The following is a 19,423-nucleotide window of genomic DNA, read 5'->3' as shown; positions in this document are numbered from 1 at the left end:
TTACCCATGTGCACGAGGTGCCCCACAGATTGAAGAAGGCTGCGGGAAGGGCGGGTGTTTCGGTTGTTTTTTTCAGCCCCAGGCAAGCTGAACAGCTTGTGCAGATCGAAGGGCCAACCAAGACAACCCCCACAAGAAAGGTTGCGACAAGAAGCATCAGCAGCTCCTCACCAGCTGCATCACAGCGCTCGTCCGTGTCTCTTCCTGTGTCTTCTGTTTGGCGCTTTAGTACTTCAGTAACATGCACCAACTAGCCCAACAAAAAGTTCTGCTGGAGCGTCACAGGGGTCGTTAACGAAATACCCGTGAAGTGCGGAGGCCCTGACGTAGGACACACGGGACGTTGCCTCAATGATCGCCTCCGGGAGCACGCCAACAACATAAAACAAAATTACAGCAGCAATCTTGCTCTGCATTGCAAGCTGTGTAAATGCATCCCCTATTTTAGAAAAGTCGCTGTCATCCAAAAGCACGCTGACCAGCGCACTCGGAAAATTATCTAAGCATTTGCGATCGCCCAACGTGGTCCTTTGTGCCTTGTTGGGAATGGCCGTACGGGGGTGGCAACGTGCCAGCTTTCAGCCCGCTGCGCGTGTTCCAACCCCCCCAGACGAGGCGCCTTCTGAGAACTACGGATGACAGGCGGCCACGTGGCGCGCGGGCAGCTCTGGAATGTGGTGCGCCGCCGCGCCACCCGGGACGGCGCAAAGTTCTGCGAGGGCCTCGGTCGACGACACCGCGGGCTATGCTGTACCGAGAGTTCTACAAAGCCCTCGAACGCGTTAGCCTTTGTGTGTGTAGGCTCGAACGTGTTAGCCTTTGTGTGTGTGGGCTGTACCGCGGGGCGGCGGCAAGTTTACCATGATTGGACGCACATTCCCGACCATTCGTGCTCCGTCCACGCCGAACGATGACGTCGAACTATGACGTCAAGCGGAGGCTTATAAGCAGCGTTTGCCGACTGCTAGAGCGTGCTTGTGCTCGTGTCGTGCTCGTCGTAAGGAGCTGAGTGCTCGATGTTATGCCAAAATGTAGTAGTGAGCTGTGTGCTCGAATGCTGTTTTGCTGAATGTTAATCTTGCGGGCTCCATATGGGAGTCGCGCTAGACTGCCAATGTATCTTGTCTTAAAATATGTTAATCCTGTAAATAAATCCTGTTAACCGAGTTCCTCATCTACGACCTCCGACTCCTTCAAATGGTGGCAGCGGCGAGGTAGTCCGACGAGTCCTACATCTGCTTGACAGCGGTAGGATCGTCCGATGAACCCGACAGCCTAAGTTCACCATTCATCAAGTTATTAGACAAGGAAATCGCTATCTGCAAACTTAACCGATCTCCGCCAACATGCAATCTCAAGTCATTCTTTTCGTGTTTTCATGCCATTTATTTTTTTACTATTACTTCTCTGCCTATATATTCTGCACACGCGCAATAAACATACTTGTTGGAAGTCAGCGCTTCTGTCGTGCGTCTCTTTTTTTGTGTCCCTTTATTCGCGCTGTTTGCTAACGAATCTATAGGACGAAGCGAAACATCTTCCGCGGTTTCCAGTGAACATCGTTTTGGTTTGCCGGGGCGCATTTTTCTGCAGTGTTGTTAGAAACCGAAGCTACCTGTTGACAATTGCTCATGAGCCGATTGATGCTAGCTGACGCGCAGATAGAAATTTCACTTCATTGTATGTTAGCGGTTGGTCTTCATTTTTTTTTTTGCCAGCAATATAGAAAACTTGCAATTTTATTTACGCACGAACTCGTTACGCTGGAGAACATTCCGCTGACCAGTTTCTTGTGGCCAAATTGGGGTCATTCTGGAAAATTATTGCAAGTGGATACGCCTCGCAAACTCACCGGCTAGAATTCGTGAATTACAATACGTGCTGTAGAGTAATTAAATATTAAGTTAATTAGCAAACTTTCGCGTAAATAGTTGAATATGAGTTTCCATTTCCCGTGCCGGTGAAGTCCGCCTGCTCGAATAACGCAGCTCAAGGACACCAATTATGCTATCTAGCTGCCACAGGAGATTTTTAAGAAAAATTTCATAAAACGTTTAAAAAATGATAACCCTATATTTCTCTTACACGAGTGAGGTTTTTGTGTGGAAGCCGACACGTGAATTCCTTTGACACGGCTTTCGTCAGAGTTTCCAAGGGTCCGGCGAAGTTCGTGCACGACTATTCCTGTGTGGTGCCATTCCTGTGATGCCGGAAAGCTAGGATTTGCCAACTGAAAAAGCTGTTGCAAAGATTGGGGGATGTGTTCAAACCGCGAACTGTCCGAATCGAATACGATCGCTCCAACAATGAAGGCTTAAAGTGTCGAATCGAAGGTCGAACGTTTTCTCTTATTTTAGTTCTTAGAACAACAAAACCAAGCATGGAAATATAGGGTGGCATGCACAAATCTGATTTCCTCCTTTCACTGCACGCATTGCCGACAGGTTGCCTGCTGAACATGGCGCTTTGTAAGCTAACAAAGTCTAACATGGCGTCTAACATGCAGTCTAACATGCTGAACATGGCGCTTTGTAAGCTAACAAAGGCGTCGCTCACAAAGTCCGGCGTCGGATTGTAACGTGCCGTTGAAGCGATTGGTGGGCCAGAAACTCGGCACTTGTAAAGGTTGAAAATTTTCAAATTTTCGTGAGTAAGCGCGGAGTTTTCTGTCGAGATAACAGCGAAAGCAACACAGGGTAAATTGTTCTTATTATTTTTTGTTAGGTTGGAAGTATAACAACGATGTTTTTAAAGTTCGAAGGAACAATATACAGGGCGTTTCAGAAAAGGCGATCCAAAGTTACTTCAATAGAGGAAGGAAAGATGCGATGGCGAAACAATTTCCTCAAGTTTTGCTTTACAGCAGTGACGCACACATTTAATTACTCGTCCAAGTAATTAGGCAGATAATTATGTACATTAGACTAATCTTTCAATCGTATTCACTTGGGGACTGAATGACAAAAAAACGTTTGTGTATCGTGCATCGGGTGCATGTTAAAGAACCGCAGGTGGCCACTAAGGCATGCTTCATGTCAGATCGTGGTGCTTGCACGCCAAGCACTAGAATTTAATTATTTTTTTTAAATTTTAGATCTTGAGCTGAAAGAGTCAGCAGATTGATCCTAATGCAAGACTTGAAGCCCGTCATCTGATCAAATCGCAACTGATTTAGGAGATGCGAGAAGTTGACGTTGTTAATTTTAGTAGCGTTAATAATTTCTGACCAATTTCATGCAGGAAATCGAAACTGAATCTGCTGAAGAGTGCAAATGTCATACTCTTAGCAGACTCTCCAGGGTGGAGTGCGTGCTCGCGCGTCGCCGTCGGGTATCGCATAAAGCGGGCGTTCGTATCAAACGGCAATCACGCTCGCTTCATATTAGCCCGATGGTGAGGTGTTTGAGAAAAATGTTCGTAACATTGAATTTTGTTAAATCAAGGTTTGCCTGTATAGAACAAAAACAAATAAATGGATATAGCAACATGTAAAGTAAAGAAAAGGTAACTTCTGACCCAGAGGATATACGTATATAAAAAAAGGATTATAGCATGAAAGCATAAAACACAGTAGAATAAAAAAAGGCAAGCTTAAGATTATGTAGTAAAATTTGAAAAGTTATTGCCCTTGACGAAAAGATGTGGCAAGGAAAAGAAATGTGTGATTCAGGGATGCCAAAGAAGTAAGAAATAGCAAGCACAGACTTCGTCTTGGTAGCAATCCGACACGTAGGCCCGGGAAAAAACAGACTATGCAGAAGCTATTACTGTTCATTGCTTTATCTTTTCAAGCTCATTTTTCTGAATTCATTAACTGTGCGCATAAACACTCGATTCTTGGCCCATCCCCCGTAGTGGGTGAGAGCCATATTATGAAGTTTCACCATTATCAACATCACCATCAAACGCAGGGCTTAATGTGATAATCTGTAGTAGAAATGAAACTATAAAACGCTTCGTTTCACCGTGCCGTATGTTTTCATTACAAAGGAAACACCTTCAGATGGCCTACGTCGTCAGTGTGGGCTGGGCCTAATTATGGTGGCTTTAGGCCTAATTCACATAGTCGTCATCATCCGTGTTTCGTAATCGTCACGGACGGGACAGGGCAGATGACGACCTGGAATTGGGCCTCGCTTTTCAGGTGAAGTTCTCCTTTGGGTCGTTGGCTCTGAGTTTCTGCCACAGAAAATTATGGTGCCATAGTCAGTATTCTGTGTGACAGAAAGAGGCTGTCATGTAAATTGTATTCGTATTCTATTCTAGCGAGTATTAACAATGGGTATACAATAAATTCTTCATTCTATTTATCAATATTCACATTACAATAGCTCAACACACCACAATACTTCGTAAAGCTTACATTATATGTATGTTCCTTTACTGCTACTATTCCTGAAGTATTTTCTTTTTCTAACATTTCTTTCATTTTTGTCATCTTCTGCCGGCCGGTCCGTGGCTTACCCTCCATAGTGGGGTCTACCATTTCACTTGAAACCGACGAACGAACCAATCAGATTCAAGGAATCGATATCGGCGATCAGTTGAGGTCAGAAGGAGCAGCAGTTTCGGCAGAACCACAATGCGAGCAGACTGCGTCCCAATGGGACGTTGCCGGTGTTTTCTTTTGTATTTGTCGTTTGCGATCAGCTTATGTAGCACCGAGAGTCTGAGCACCGCCGGCCAGGTGCACCTGCTAGTAGCCATACACAGGAACGTCCGGGAACAGGACTTCTTCCTCGAGAACCTGCAGCGGTTCCTAACTCTAGCCTCCCGGCAGCTGCGCGAGGTGACAGGGCGCGCATGGATAGACAGCGTGACGGTACAGGTTCCCAGTTCCTGGCGCCGCCGACGGTACTACGGGGAGCTGGACGCCGACTTCTACCAGGTCGCCCAGGTGCGCGTGGTGCCGTCCGAGGACAACGTGAAGCCGCGCATGGAAGTCGTGCAGCCTCTGCCTTGCGGGATGCCCGGCGAAATGCTTATCGTTCCGGACGCCGCCATCATGCACCGACAGCACACCCGGCCCGTCTCCACGGCACCCGACAGCCTTGCTCCCGAGCACGAGTTCGTGCATCTTTGGCCACGGTTCCGTTACGGAATATTCGACGAGATCGGTATTCCAGGCAGCAGGCGTTTTCCGATGGCGGTGACCGACAACGACACGGTGTTTCCGGTGAGCCTGTCGAAGGGCCTGGCGGGCGTGCTGTCCCTACCCGACGGGACCAGATGCGCGGTGACGCCGACGGGCATGGTTCGGCCCGATTGCCACTTGTTCCTCGAGCTCAAAAGCAAACAGACGCTGATGAGCTTACTGCGGATGCCTTACGCGGCGGCCACCAACCCGCTCACGGCCAGGTACCTTCCGACGCAGCACAACGTCCTCTGTCAGCGGAGAAGTACGTCGGAGATCATCTACGCTCACGAAGACTTTACCTTAAACCGAGAGTGGAACCGCCCGCCGAGCGAGCCCCGTTTCCGGTTCGTGCGGCCGCGGGAGAACGCCACCACTCGCGTCGTGCTCCTACTGGACGCCTCGGAAGGGATGTGCCGCTCAGGCTGGATGCGTCAGGTGCACCGGTCCGTGTCCCGCTTCATCCAGTCTCGGTTGCCGGACGGCACGCAGCTTGCGCTGATGGCGCTCGCCGGAGGCGAGGCTCACATCCTCGCCAACCTGACGCAGCTTGATGCGCGCTCCAGGAGGGCTCTCAGACTTCTCGTTCCTTTCGGCTGCGGCCGGCCGGGTGTGCATGCAGTCAGAGCACTCGATCGCGCCGTCCAGCTGCTGAAAGGCGCCCACATTGCGGGAGCCATCGCGGTGCTTGTCACGCACGAAGCAGCGTTGGGAGGGAAGAATGAGACTGTAGCCGGACCCTGGGACACGGGATTGATCGTTAGCACTGTGGCGCTGGGTTCGCGCGCCGACCCGGCGTTGGAGCTGCTCGCCGCCAGAATGGACGGCATGAGCTACTGGGTTCCCGGCGACGGGGACGCTTACGCCAGTCTCCTGGACGATGCCCTTGCCGACGCGGCGCAGCAGCTTACCCAGCCCGACCACCGGGAGGTCATCGTGCGCCGGGAGGAGCTACGGGTGCGCGGCGAGCACCAGGTGTCCTTCGTCGTCGACGCCGCGCTGGGCGCGGACAGCCGCGTGGCGATAGTGGGGAGCGCGGTCGAGTTCCTCGCCGTGCGCGTTCGCGACCCGGATGACGAGTTGTACCACGAGGCGAGCGCCGAGTGCACCAAGGACGTGCTGCGGACGCAGTCCGTGGTCTTCTCTTTCCCGTCAATGAAACCTGGCCGATGGACTGTTCAAGTGTCGCCTATCGTCGGCAGTGGCCGAGGCGAGACGGCGACATCCAGCGTGACGCTGTTGGTGACGTCACGCGGCGTGCGGGACAAGCCGGCGGTACTGCTACGTGCGCAGGCGTCGGCGTCGTGGGTCACTTACCCGGCGGTCGCCAGCCTGCACGCGCGCCTCTCCAGAGGGAACAACGTGGTCCTCGGAGCCTCGGTGTGGGCCTCGGTGAGCCGGCCCCGCCGGAGACACGTGGTCATCACTCTTTACGACGACGGCATCGGCGCGGACACGAGCGCCGGCGACGGCATCTACTCGGCCTTCTTCACTGACCACTCGGGCGCGGGGCGGTACCATCTCGCGGTACGCGCTGCGGGCGACGAGAGCAACGCTCGCGCCACGCTGCCCCACGTCTGCCGCAGCTCGCTCGCCGACCTGGCGCGAAAGCCACAGAATCTGATGGTGCTGCCCAAGAAGGCGTACCGCTTGATCGACCTGGCCGAGGACACCAGCGCCCAGGACCAGTGGGCGTCCCAGGCTCCCCAGGCAGGCGAGCCCTGTGCCATGTTCGAGCGGTACGTGGACGCGGGCTCCTTCCAGCTGGTCGGCTACCGCGAGCGCAGTCCCGTCGGTCCAGGCGCCATCTCCGACCTGCTGGTCGAAGCGTCCACGGTGCGGGGTCCGCGGTGGACGCTGGAGCTCTCGTGGACGGCCATGGGCTCGCACTTGGACGCCGGCGTCGTGGAGCACGTGGAGCTGCGGTGCAGTCGACGCGGGAGCGAGCTGGAGGAGAACTTCCGGCGCGCCGTTCAGATCCAGGAGTCGGACCTCCTGCGGGGCAGCCTGAAGCCGCTGGCAGCGCGTAAGCAACACCGCGTCACCGTGCAGGTACCGGCCCGCCTGTTTCCGCCGGACGGTGGTGCCTTCACCTTGTACCTGGCAGTGCGCACCCAGGACGTGCAAGGTCGCGAGTCGCCGCTGTCCAACGTGGCGAGAGCTACGCACCCCGGCATAGGGCCGCCGCAAAGCCGACCGAGCGCGGACAAGCCGAAGCCGGGAAATACAGCGAGGCCCATTGTTCTGCGACCGAGACCCGACTTCGGTCAATCCGATCGCCTTTATTAGAAGTTCTATGGTGAAAGACGTGGAACACTGACTTGCATGGTTCCCAGATTCGATAAAACATTATCGTTTCTTTCTCTTCTTTCTTTGTCCAGATTTCTGCTGAGGCCTGTATTATGGCCGTTTGTCACTGGGGTACCATGTCGGCCGGCGCAACTCCGAACAATAGCAAAGACAATTTTGTTAGTTCTATACTCAAAACAAACAAACAAACAAACAAACAAACAAACAAACAAACAAACAAACAAACAAACAAACAAACAAACAAACAAACAAACAAACAAAGAAGCAAGCAAGCGAGTGAAGCAAAGCAAAGCGAAGCGAAGCAGAGCAAGAAGAAGTAAAGCAAACAAGCAAACATTTAAACAGACAACGCATACTTTGGGAATTATCTCCCTTAATGCGATTAGCATTCAAGTGGTGTTATTGAGTATATGTTGTCTGCTCGAGCACATATTCAGTGGCACATATTCAGGGACCCAAGCATTTGGCAGACCGTAGCCAGCAGCAAGTTGTATGTCCGGGCGCATACCCAGTTGCTCATATTGTCTGTCTGGCTGAAGAGCAGCCTATACATGCCTAGTGGCCCAAGCTACACAGCAGACAACTTTGGCCACTGGGAAGAGCGGTGTGAAGATGCTAACTAGATAGAGACAAAATTGCTGAAGTACCCTCAGAATGATAATCGGTTTAAATATGTTTGCCGCTGGATTGGAAATGCGACAGAATTCTTGCTGATGATGTCGTTGGCTTCGGGTTGTTAAAGGGAATTTGCGTTTCTCCTGACTCTCGGTTTCTCTGCCAATGGCTCACCCGGGAAATGCATTAGTCGCCCCAATAAGCGAGGTCATGTACACCAGTCGTTGCTCTGTTGGCGGCCCGTGATCAGAACGACCGTTTAGGAGGAGTGAGTGAGCGTAAGTTGTCAGTTCTTTTGTTTGATTTGGTTAAAACTATTTGATTTTTTTCCCTAGAAGCGACAGTTCAAGTAAGTTTTATGTCTTGTCAAGACACAATGAAACATTTACCATCACAAAAAAAAAAGGGATTATCATATGACAAAAGTTGAGCGGTTCGGATGAGAACGAGGGGCAAAGTAACTAAAGACTTATTTCGGTAAGATGTGCAGAATTCTGCAATCCAAGAGCATCAGCGAGGGAACGAATGAGAATATTTTGTGCAGCTCGACGACTTAGTTTGACACTTCGACGTATAGAAAGTATGACTATTTTCCAACGATGTTACCTAATATATTTAAGCACAAACATACTTTTGTGCACATATTTTGGCGCCACAGTTCCGTTTTGAAGCGCGAGGTCGTGGTATCTTAAATTACCTTAATTTCACGAACCCACTTTCGGAAAGCTTGTATCATTTTATTTAATCGCTCACTGGCTACTTTTGAGCGCATATTTTGGCGCCACAGTTCCGTTTTGAAGCGTGAGGTCGTGGTATCTTAAATTACCTTAATTTCACAAACCCACTTTCGGAAAGCTTGTATCATTTTATTCAAACGCTCACTGGCTTTTTCTTCACTCGCTCACTGGCTTTTACTGACCAAAAAAGGTACTTTTGATCCTGCATTTTTGAACTACAGTTGCGTCGCCAAGTGGGGGGCCATGGCACCAGCAAATAACAGTACTGCGGAAACGAAGGCACAGATAACAATACAGCGGAAACGAAGGCACATATGCGTAGCACCTGTTATCAGATTAGGGGAACGGCTTTCAGAATAATCTCGTCCGGCGCAACCTGAACACTGTGTACGTATCTATTGTCCGCGTAAAGCATTATTGCGTCCTTTAAATATTTATCACATCAGGCAATTTGTACGCGAGGTTCCCCTTCAACCATGCCAAGCATTACCGCCGGTGTGGCAATACAAAGGGCAATTAAAGAGGCGCTCCGGCATTACAGAGGCTGTTGAAACATGCCGCTGAGCGGATTGCTGAATTGATGGTGAGTTTAGCGCCGAATGCGCCAGAAGTGTGTAGAAAGCTGACGGCCATCGGGAAGCAGTGCGTTTCGCAGACGGGATATCAAGAGCCAGTGACCATGGAGATGTCGATGACAACAACCTCTGCATGTAAGCATACCGTTCTTATCTCGGAAATTTCGCTTCCTGAACTTTTGTTTCCAAAGGTCAGGTTTGGTGCACTCCAACGTTTTTTTTTTACAGTAGAAGAAACAATTCAACGCTTATTCCTATCTCGTCGCCCCTTTACTAATGCAAGAAAAATAATCTTGGAAATGTCTCTTTGCAAACTTCGTCTAGACTTAAATGTGGTACCACATGTTCCAATTAGGAGAATAGCAACTGTGACAAACGGTAATCTATATTAAACGTACAAAAAGAAAGATAAGAGATAAATATTTAACAGGGAAATTGGCCGAACACAATGCGGTTTTCCGCGTCCCTGTGGCTGAATTTCAGAGCCGAATAAATAATTTTCTCGCTGCTCATTAGCTTGGGACGTTATTACAGCGAAGTTATTTGCCTCTCGCTGGTCGGAATTTTTCATGTTCGTCCGTCAATAATAATGATCATCATTAGCAAAAGCTCATACTCTACCTAAGCAAGCAAAAATGCACTGGCTCATCCCCCTCATAATGCAGAGGTTACAAGCATTCAGCATAGTGAAGCGAACATTGCATATATTCATTGTAATCGCGCATACAACGTACTGAACAGTGTACGTTTCAATAAAGAACAAGCTCAAACCATGTATGTGTCGTCTTCAGCAAAAGCTCATACTCTGCCTAAGCAAGTAAAAATGCAATGCCTCATTCCCCTCATAATTCAGAGGCCACAAGCATTCAGCATAGTGAAGCGAACAGTGCATACATTCGTTGAAATCACCCACACAGCTCGCAGCACAGCCTACGTTTCAATAAAGAGTAAGCTCTTTATTAATAGAGAGTTTAGTTTAGTAATAGAGAGTAAGCAGCAGTAGTGATGGTTTTGGAACAGCTTCGCTAGGCGTCCACTTTCGCAGGGCCGGGATGGCGAGTCACTTCTTTTTTATATAAATAAATATAAACTGAAGAGTTGTGTCTGAAGAGATGGCAACGGCAGCACCTTTCCAAGTGGTTAAAAATATAGGTATAAAAATAGATGTACATTCTTGCACTAGGCAATTCGTAAATGAAACCGAAAGTAAATGTCTAACTCTCCTTTCTCTATCTCTCTCTTTAATCTTAATTTATTATCATTGATTATTGTTGCCTTTGTTCTTCTAATTTCAATACGCATGTGATTCCGCTTTACAGTAGCATTTACTTTATAGCAGCCCCAAAAGCTTATAACTTGGAAGAATTCACCAATTTCCTGGTATGAATCGGATTAGTGAATTACGCGTTTGCAATCTTTTCTTAACGCGAGAGTAGGCTTAGTGAGCCAGAAAACGACGCAAACAACACAATACAAGTGGCAAAACCACCTTGAAGTTCCTTCTACGGCTTAGAATCGGTGCGCGGCGCTAGGTTAAAATTGTTGACACACATTTCTTGAAATATATGCACCAACTTGCCCGATATGGTGCTCTGTTAAAGTTCCTGTGACAGCTATCCCTGGTGTCGGGGATACCGACGTCGACTCCTCTGGCCTACTTAAATGTTTTCTTTTTTATTGGCGTACATGGAATACATTGTATTCGAATAACGGAATCAAATACAGATTTTTCGATCGAGAACGTCATCCAGCAGCGCGTATACCCTTCGCGCTGCGACAGCAAGGAGTATAAATTTAGGTGCACCTTAAGGAAACCCCAGGTGGTGCAAATTATTCCGGAGTGACCCCACCCCCGCACAACGGCCTGCCTCATAGTCAGAGCGTTGGTGTTCACACAATTTAATTTTAATTTCGCGCGCTTGTGATAGCCGAAATTCGTCGTGCCACAATTCGGCGGTAATCCCATCTTTTTTTTTTCTGCAGATTCAAAAGTTGATACGGCTAATGTACGGCTAATGCCTGCTTCAATTTATCAATTGCAATGAGCCTGCTGGAGGTAAATGTTCAGAAGCCAGTTATTAAAATTTTGGTAATTAGCGACTAATTACCGCGTATTACCCGCTCACCCTGTGGTCGACGCCACTGACGGCCCGTCTCCGAAGGAACCGTCTTCTTATTTCAGAACGGCTATTTTGTTAAGTATTATTTGATGTCATTGTAGAAGATGTTACGTGGAACGTGTTTATGTGGAACGCGTGAACGCTCGCATTAAGATAAACGCTGGCGCGAGGCCATCGTGAATGCGCAACCCCTTCCTACGAGATGCGATTCCCCCGCTCGCTATAGGCTGTGTGATTTGGCGCTGCTGTTGGTATATGGAAAGCTTGTGCGTCCGGTACATATAACGCGCGCCTAATTATAAGTACACGATCTCTTCTTTGCGTTCCGCTTCATCGCAATGAGGCCGCCGGAGGCCGGGGAACGAACCTGCGACCTCGTGAACAGCAGCTGAACGCCCATAGCAACTAAAGCACCACCGCAGCTGGTTAAAAATTAAATTATGAGGCTTTGCGTGCCAAAACCACCGTCTGATTATGAGGCGCGCCGTAAAATTCGGACCAACTGGGGTTCTTTAACCGGCACCTAAATCTAAGTACAATCTAAGTACACGGGTGTTTTTGCATTTCGCCCACCATCGAAATGCGGCCGCCGTGGCTGGGATTCGATCCCGCGACCTCGTGCTTAGCCACCGCAGCTGGTAATGGAGTGTTCGTGCGAAACTTGTTTGATGGCGCTAACATCGCCATGCGCGGGCGCCTGATCGAGAGGGACCTCATTAGATTTCGGCCGCTTTTTTGCAACCTCGGGGAAAAAAAAAATGAAACGCACGAATTGCATTCGTGGACGCAAATTGATTTGTTCCACATTTCTCGACGTGGTTTACAAATTGTTCGCCGAAGGTGTCGCGTTTAAATCGATACGCTAAGAGTGAGCTAATTAATACTTTTGCAGCCAACTATGACTAATCTGTACATATGTAACTTTTGAGCCGTTCAGCGTGACAGTAAACAAAACTCAGGTTGTAGCATTTTCGCATCACGCACCTGCTTTCTTTTAAAAACGCATGGGTAAAGTTAATTGAAACACGCTAGATCGATACAGAAGTTTTTATTCTGCTTGAGGATCAAAATGTAATATGGACTTACGCACTTGAAAAGGTTTCCTTCCCGGAGAAACAATGTCCGCGTGATTATCATAAGAAAGGGGGGACAAAAAAAAATAACGAAACGACGGCAGATGTGTTTACGTGAGCCAACGCGATGGCGACCCGTGCGACTCTGTCATCTTGTGATTCGTGCGAACTTAGCTTGTTGTTCCGTTTGACCTAATTTACGAAAAAAATGCGCGACCTTGAATCCTCGCAACCGGTAGATTTGGCCCGACCCCCAGCTCCCCTGCTTGTAAGGCTTGATTCGCACAGCCGTCATCGGCATCCGTAAGAAGAGAGCTTTTTTTCTCGTCGGTTTCTCCTCAAGAACGGTATGGTGGTGACGTTGAGAGCGTGGGCTAATGAAACCGGTGTCCCGTTTTAAGAAGAAACCGGCAGAGAAAGGCTCTGCCCTCACAGACGCAGGTGCAGTGATAGTGACATGCATGGGTAAACGTGCAGCATGTGTCTAGCCATTGTACTATGTATGCACAGTATGAGTACTTAGCCTTTCTGTTTCATTCTTACTTCCTACATGTCCTTAGAGAGGCGTGTTTGATTGTAATGTAATCTTGGGTTCATTGTATGTCTGGTACAGTGCCTTTTTATGAAGGTTTAGTGATGCTAAATATGGGTTTCGTCTCCACTGCTGATGGGTGGCTGGAGCCCCGTCAAGCTGCAGGGTAGCAGCTTTTCCTTCGGCCACCTTTTTTCTCTTCTAAAGTTGAGAGATAAAATCGCTTTGATTGATTGATTGATTGATTGATTGATTGATTGATTGATTGATTGATTGATTGAATGAATACGGCCAAATAAGGGCCACTGCATCTGCTTCCCGCACCTTCCGCGGGGCGTCTAGCTTGCGCGGGAACAAAATACAGGATACTGATAACTCCGCGGTACCCTTTCGTGCAGCATGTTTGGAGCCTCCGATGATTCATATAGAAAGACGGAACAAGGCGTCACAAAACGTTATATCGTTTCAGCGCCCAATTCCGACTTTGAAGACAGCGGCATCAAGAATGACACCTTCACCACGTATGTCGACGCCTACATTATCTACGGACTTATCAGCGCCTTGCTGGCGTCCTCGCTTATCGTTCTTCTAGTAGCCGTTGCGGCTCACGCCCTTAAAAGAAAGGTAAGTTTTGTTACACGTATACAGGGCTCAGCGATCGAAACGTGATAGTCAGAGCGCATGGTTGCCAGCGCTTGCCGCGCCACTGGTCCGCGCACTGTGGTAGGAGCAGTAAGTGAGAGCCTTTGTGACGCTTTATGTGACTGCATACTGGCCCTCGGCCACAAGCCAGCGCTGTCTGGTGGCGCAGAAAACGCTGACTGTCATGCGGACCGGTTATATCGTTTGAATCATCGCTGAGCACTGCAGTATACTACATCCGTGAGAAAAGAAAGTAGGCGGGTCAAAGGCTCACCGAAAGCAAAAACTGAATATATTGGCTGTTCAGACGCATGAACTGAAATTGACGAGTGCACGTGAAATGTCCGCGAAATCAAGCTTGAACCGCAGCCCTCGATTTCAGGGTACATTCAATGGGCGTCTAAGAAAATAGAATTTATCGTGGTATATACCTGGTCTGCATGCCGTTGCTCAGGGGAGTACGTTAACTGCAGATGTAGACAATACGAATTATTTCGACACCTAACATGTCTCTACATTGCACATCGCACCGCGAAACTAGCTACCTACACGCGCACTCCATAACCTAATTTACACATGTAGCTGCGCGAGGACTGTAAGTGTCCACTACGATGGAGACTTGTAGCGCAACCGAAATTACTGGAATCTATAATATCGCGGATATAGAAACTCTGAGTTCTTTGTTCGGCGTCGTAAACCGTGTTGTCGTAATACGAATAATTCGAAAAGGCCCATGATTGGGGCGTAATGACACCGAGAAAACTTTTTCTTTTAAATTGAAGCGTCCCTGCACGACTGCCTTGTAAACAATGCGACCAACAGATAAGTAGAAAGACACACTAACTATACCACATGTATACATCGCTCGAAGCAGCTTTAGAGAAGTACTCCGAAATGCACAGTAGCAGACGCTATAGGTACGTGCTACCTCAAGCAGCGGAAGCTGTCACCACTTGGCTATAGAGCTTCGCATAAAGTACGCACTAATCAGTGACATTAACAAAAAGATAATCACAACTTCGAGAGATGTATAACAGCTGGCTATGAAAACAAGCATTAGCATACGCCAAGCAGAGGAACAGGTGGACGTGGTATTGATTTCGGCGAGTTGGAATACCGAAACCACGGTAGGCAACCCGTGCAAACACAGCAAGAACTACGCAGGTATTTACACGAAGCACTGTCATCCAACTAATCTTTACCTGAATCATGGAGATAGACGTGTTGAAGGGATAATATGGTAAAGGGAATTACGTACCAAACAAACACGCGGCGAGCGGATAGACAAGATATGCACAAGTTTACCTACGATAGGTGCGTGCTCTATTTTCCTTGCATACAAGGGCGGGTTGCCGATTTTTTTTCTGTGCTGTTGTACTCGCTTATTTCGTAGCGCATCACATTTTCATCATTTCAACTTGCGTAATGTTATGATTCGCCCCTATGTCGACAACATTTTTTATGTATGGCTCGTGTCTCGTGTTTGGGTGTGACGTGATGCCGACTGATGACAATCGACGACCACCGGCAAAAAGAAAGACCGGCTGGCCCACAAAAAAAGGACATAATGACCCCTCAGCCAACCAGACTGTTATTCACTGGTGAGATAATTGCCCTGTCGCCAACTAAAGAGGGGATAATATCCATTACGGTCCCCACCAGACGGTAATGGGTCCTTCATCACCGAACCGTAGAATAGGCACGGCCTACACCGGCGAGAAGAATGTGATTTCTAAGTTTCGAAAACTAAGGGCGTTTTTGAGGGGCCTCGAAGGATGTGTAAATGACTCCGCCCTACTCTCTCTCTATTTTTTCTCATCGTGCTATCTCTAATAATGTGAATGAATTGTTCAGGTTTCGCAAAGCTGCCTCTAGACTCGGCACCGCGCCCATGACCAATCACCCTCGGTCACCCAGCACATCGTAAAGCCGTTCGCCAAGTGTGAGGCTCGATGACTCCTGTAATGACAAGAAGAAAAAAAATTGTTGCCTTTATGTTTCATGTCAGCCGGGTTAGCATCAGGTTCGAGGTTGTTGCTACGACGGAGGAACAGTTACCGGCTAACCGATGTTGACGGTGGCACCGAAGTTCTTGCCTTTGTGGTCTCTATTAATTTACCGGTTCCTTACTGTTGACTGCTGCGTGGTGTGTGCAGCCAGAACGAGCGGCGAGGACTTCTTCCACCAACACCGGTTCGGCGCGGGCTCACTCGTGGGTGATGCTCTGTCACGAAGACCGGGAGGCGGGTGCGCCAACAACCGGCTCGCCCGACGACAACGTAATCGACTGTGAAGCTGCACCTTCGCGGCCAGACACTGTAGAGCCTCCGCGCGTTGCGGCGGGCTCGAGGCGGCTAGGAAGCCGAAGACCTTCCCTCAGCGCATTTCTCGCTGCCACGGCGAAGAATGCGGGTGACGGTGGGACCGCACCGAAAGCCGCTGTCGCGGAAAACGAGACGGCCGTCTGAACGGTGATGCGTATGAGTAGCGACGGTTTTAGGCGTCCTCGCTTCGTGGTATAACATGTTTGCCAGTCTGCTCGGCATTCCGAAATTGTTATGTTTGTACGCGTGTCGACAGCGCCACATATCAGTAAAAGTTGGCGGGGATGGAGGGTCCCAAACGTTAGTTACGCGAGAGGAAGATGTTTTCAAATTCGTCAAGTCATCGCGTATTGAAAGTGATTTGTCTGTGTCCCTTGGATGGATTGTCTTCGGGGAAGTTGGTAAGGTGTCAGAGCAAGAAAAGAAAGAGAGAAGAAAGGAACAGATAGAGCGAGTTGTACAAGACGGAAAGAATGCACGAATGTATGTCAAAGAACAATAGAAAAAGTGAGAAAAGGTCACATAAAAGGTGAACAAATGCTTAAGACACCGTTCTTGGAACTCGAAACATGATCGTCAAGCAAGCGAGCTTTTCATCTCAATGAAATTAGAGCCTGACTGTCACGTGCCACGCTTATCTGCACTGTGTCTTTTTTTTACCTAAATCTTTTGTAATGCGTGCCATTATATTCTATTTTGCCTTTGATGCGTAATGATGGGCGTCAACACTGCGTATTGTAGAAAACCTGTTAGTTTGGTAATATGTGGGAATTTCATGTTGATGACTGCAGAAGAGTTACACTACGTCAAGGTGCAGTGTACGACACTGGAGTGTCTGAGTGACTGAGTGGGGACCAACGACGAAAACTTACGCACGAGATGAGGTATGCAAGGGCTAAGGGCTCCGGAATAATATCGTTATCTTTTAGTTCCTAAAAGCGAGCCCAAATAAGCTGAAATGGATGTTTCAGCATTCTACCATCAGCAAGAGGTGGCCGGTAGAGTGAACACGCCACCCCGCGCTCAGCAGCTGAATGCAACTGAGGTCGGCTAGCTAATTATTGCAAGTTGTATTTTCGTCTGCCTTCCGTATTATAGTATATATATTTCAAACATACATAACAATTCATTCCTCCTATGGGCCTTGTCTGGTTTCATTGTATTTTTTGTTCATGTAGTTGTAAGTGAAAAAAAAAAGAAAGAAAATTCCAACCCCTCGGATATCTCTAGTCCTTGCTCTCGACCCAGTGTTGGATTCTTAACGTCTTGTGTCGCTAACTGAGCACCGACATTCAAGATTAACATGGTGTACTACTCCATGCATCATACTTACGTAAATAATGGGATTCGAACCCATCGCGTCCTAAAACTGGTTCCTTGTTTCTTTATTATTGCAGTTTGAGCTTCTCATTGCGGCATCCGTTGCCTTGTGATTGCTATTGTGTTCATTGGTCATTTTATTATCAAGAACTAAACCACACTGAGGACCATGCGAGTAAAAATAGGTCGCACATGGTGCTCATTTCTAAACTGAATGGGGCCCGACAGTCCCAAAGAAAGAGAGAGAGAGAGAGAGGGATTAATGTAGGGCGGGTGAGCCGATGGCATCCAGAAATTTCAGGAGGCGACAGGGGCGTACGTTGAAGTGTCGGCCCTACGGTGTAGGCTTATGGGTCAGCTGCCAGTATTTACGCCAGGGAAAGCACAGCGCTCGCGGTCCGCCCGTGGCGTTCTGGAACGGGTGCGGATGACGTTGGCTGGCAATGGATGGAGCAGTGAGGGCATGCTCGAGGGATTGTGTTGTGGGCCGCTCTCCTGGATGCGGGAGCTGCCAGTGTTACCAGCACATCCAGTCTCCGGATGCACCGCAGAAACGAAAAGGGACGTTGTCCATTCCGAGCGGTAAACAGCGCTAAACAACAGGACGAAGAGAGGGACACAGACCACATGCAGCACTGACTAGCAATCAATCTTGGTTGTTAGTCAGCGCTGTGCTCTGTGTCCTTCTCTTCGTCCTGTTGCTTAGCGGTGTTTACTGCTCGTAATCATGAACCAACCAGCTCATATCCGTACTCTTCTGCACTGGTCAATTCATCTCTTGGTTCTTCTTTTAGTTTATATTTGTCCTTTCTTCGCAATGTACGGCGTCAGACTCGCCAAACTTGTGGTGGTTCCGTATTTCGCATTTAGTATCGTAACGTTTCTATGCGTCACATGCTTCGTGCCTTCAGTTTGCACTGATGATAGCCGAGAGCTCAATCTTGAGCAATTACACCTACTGTAACGTATGCCACAGAACTTATTTGCGCGTGTATATCTTATTGTTGTGTTATTCATCGCCTAACATTTCCATTCCCGCTATTCGTGTCATGGGGCGCTAAAGTGTGAAGCTATTCCAAACTGTTTCGGTTCCATTTCTGCAATCAGCACTCCACGATTGGCCAAATATTTTTCAGGCTATCGCCGCTTCGCCTGTCTGTCAGGCAATGTCACGAAAACCGCGAAAACTCCCGATTCGATATTGCGTGTGCATACTGATTATGCATGATTAGACCGAAAAAAAGTTATTATTGCTGATTCAACACTTTTTTCGCCATGAACCCTCCGATACTACTCAAAATCTTTCTGGCTGCGTCCACTTCGCTTTTCTGTCACGAGGCGTCGCAACACCGCGACAACTCACCGCGTGAAAGTGCGCATTGCAGATGTATTAATATACCGAAGAAAACTGTGCTTTCTTCGTAGTAGCCGGAGAGTGCGCCGTTCTGAAAGGAATAGAAGATGTCTGCCCTCCGATCGCTCTAGCCCTCGCTACTCGGAGCTGTCGGAGAGAACGGAATTTATTTGCGTATAATTTTTACGTGGCAGCATAACGTTACTAAGCCCTTTCGGCACATATGCGACATCTCTCTGCCAACTGTTCTTCGACAAAGATCCGATGTAATGGCACTCCTTAACCTTTCATGTTACGCCGCCGCAATTTTCGTCCAGCCACTGCAAGCTAAGCCAGGGGAAGCGGGCCAATCCCAGATGCCGTTACCACCTTCCTCATCCGGTTATCTACTTTCACTGTCCTAGCACAGACCCACCTAAGCTCTCTCCAGTTCTGCGCCTTCCTCGCCTGTTGTCAGCCAATTAGGCAAGAAAAACCAGCCAAAGTGATCAATGTTATTAGCTTTTGAAAGCAAACGAAAGTGACTTCGTATAAACGAGGACAGTATTTCCAACAACGGTTCCAACAACGCCGTGGGTCACCGCTCGATACTAGCGGTTACGTAAATTGGACACCATGGGATTGGAATGAAAACAGACTGGAATAGCTTTACGTTACAGGGCCCCATTTTTTGTTTTATCAAATCCC

The 19,423-nt window shown here is 48.5% G+C and overlaps 2 protein-coding genes across 2 annotated transcripts in view; both read left to right on the top strand.

Moving 5' to 3' along the window:
• LOC135906479 (uncharacterized) overlaps positions 1-19,101 on the top strand; it is a 36,523-nt gene extending 17,422 nt beyond the window's left edge. The window contains exons 5-6 of the mRNA XM_065437879.2: positions 13,566-13,720; positions 15,895-19,101. The gene's annotated coding sequence lies outside the window, so the exon portion shown is untranslated. The remainder of the gene's footprint in view (positions 1-13,565; positions 13,721-15,894) is intronic.
• LOC135906478 (calcium-activated chloride channel regulator 1-like) lies at positions 4,498-7,502 on the top strand. Its single transcript, XM_065437878.2, has one exon. The coding sequence runs from the start codon at positions 4,583-4,585 to the stop codon at positions 7,421-7,423; it is 2,841 nt and encodes a 946-aa protein (XP_065293950.1). The 5' UTR covers positions 4,498-4,582; the 3' UTR covers positions 7,424-7,502.
• Positions 19,102-19,423: the final 322 nt, after the last annotated feature.

Source organism: Dermacentor albipictus, chromosome 9 (assembly GCF_038994185.2).
Source record: "Dermacentor albipictus isolate Rhodes 1998 colony chromosome 9, USDA_Dalb.pri_finalv2, whole genome shotgun sequence".
NCBI lineage: Eukaryota > Metazoa > Arthropoda > Arachnida > Ixodida > Ixodidae > Dermacentor > Dermacentor albipictus.
Note: the sequence above shows the minus strand (reverse complement) of the source record. Positions and strands in the feature narration are given on the sequence as shown.

Coding starts and splice junctions, on each gene's coding strand:
- LOC135906478 (XM_065437878.2), top strand. CDS start 4,583: ATGCGAGCAGACTGCGTCCCAATGGGACGTTGCCGGTGTTTTCTTTTG.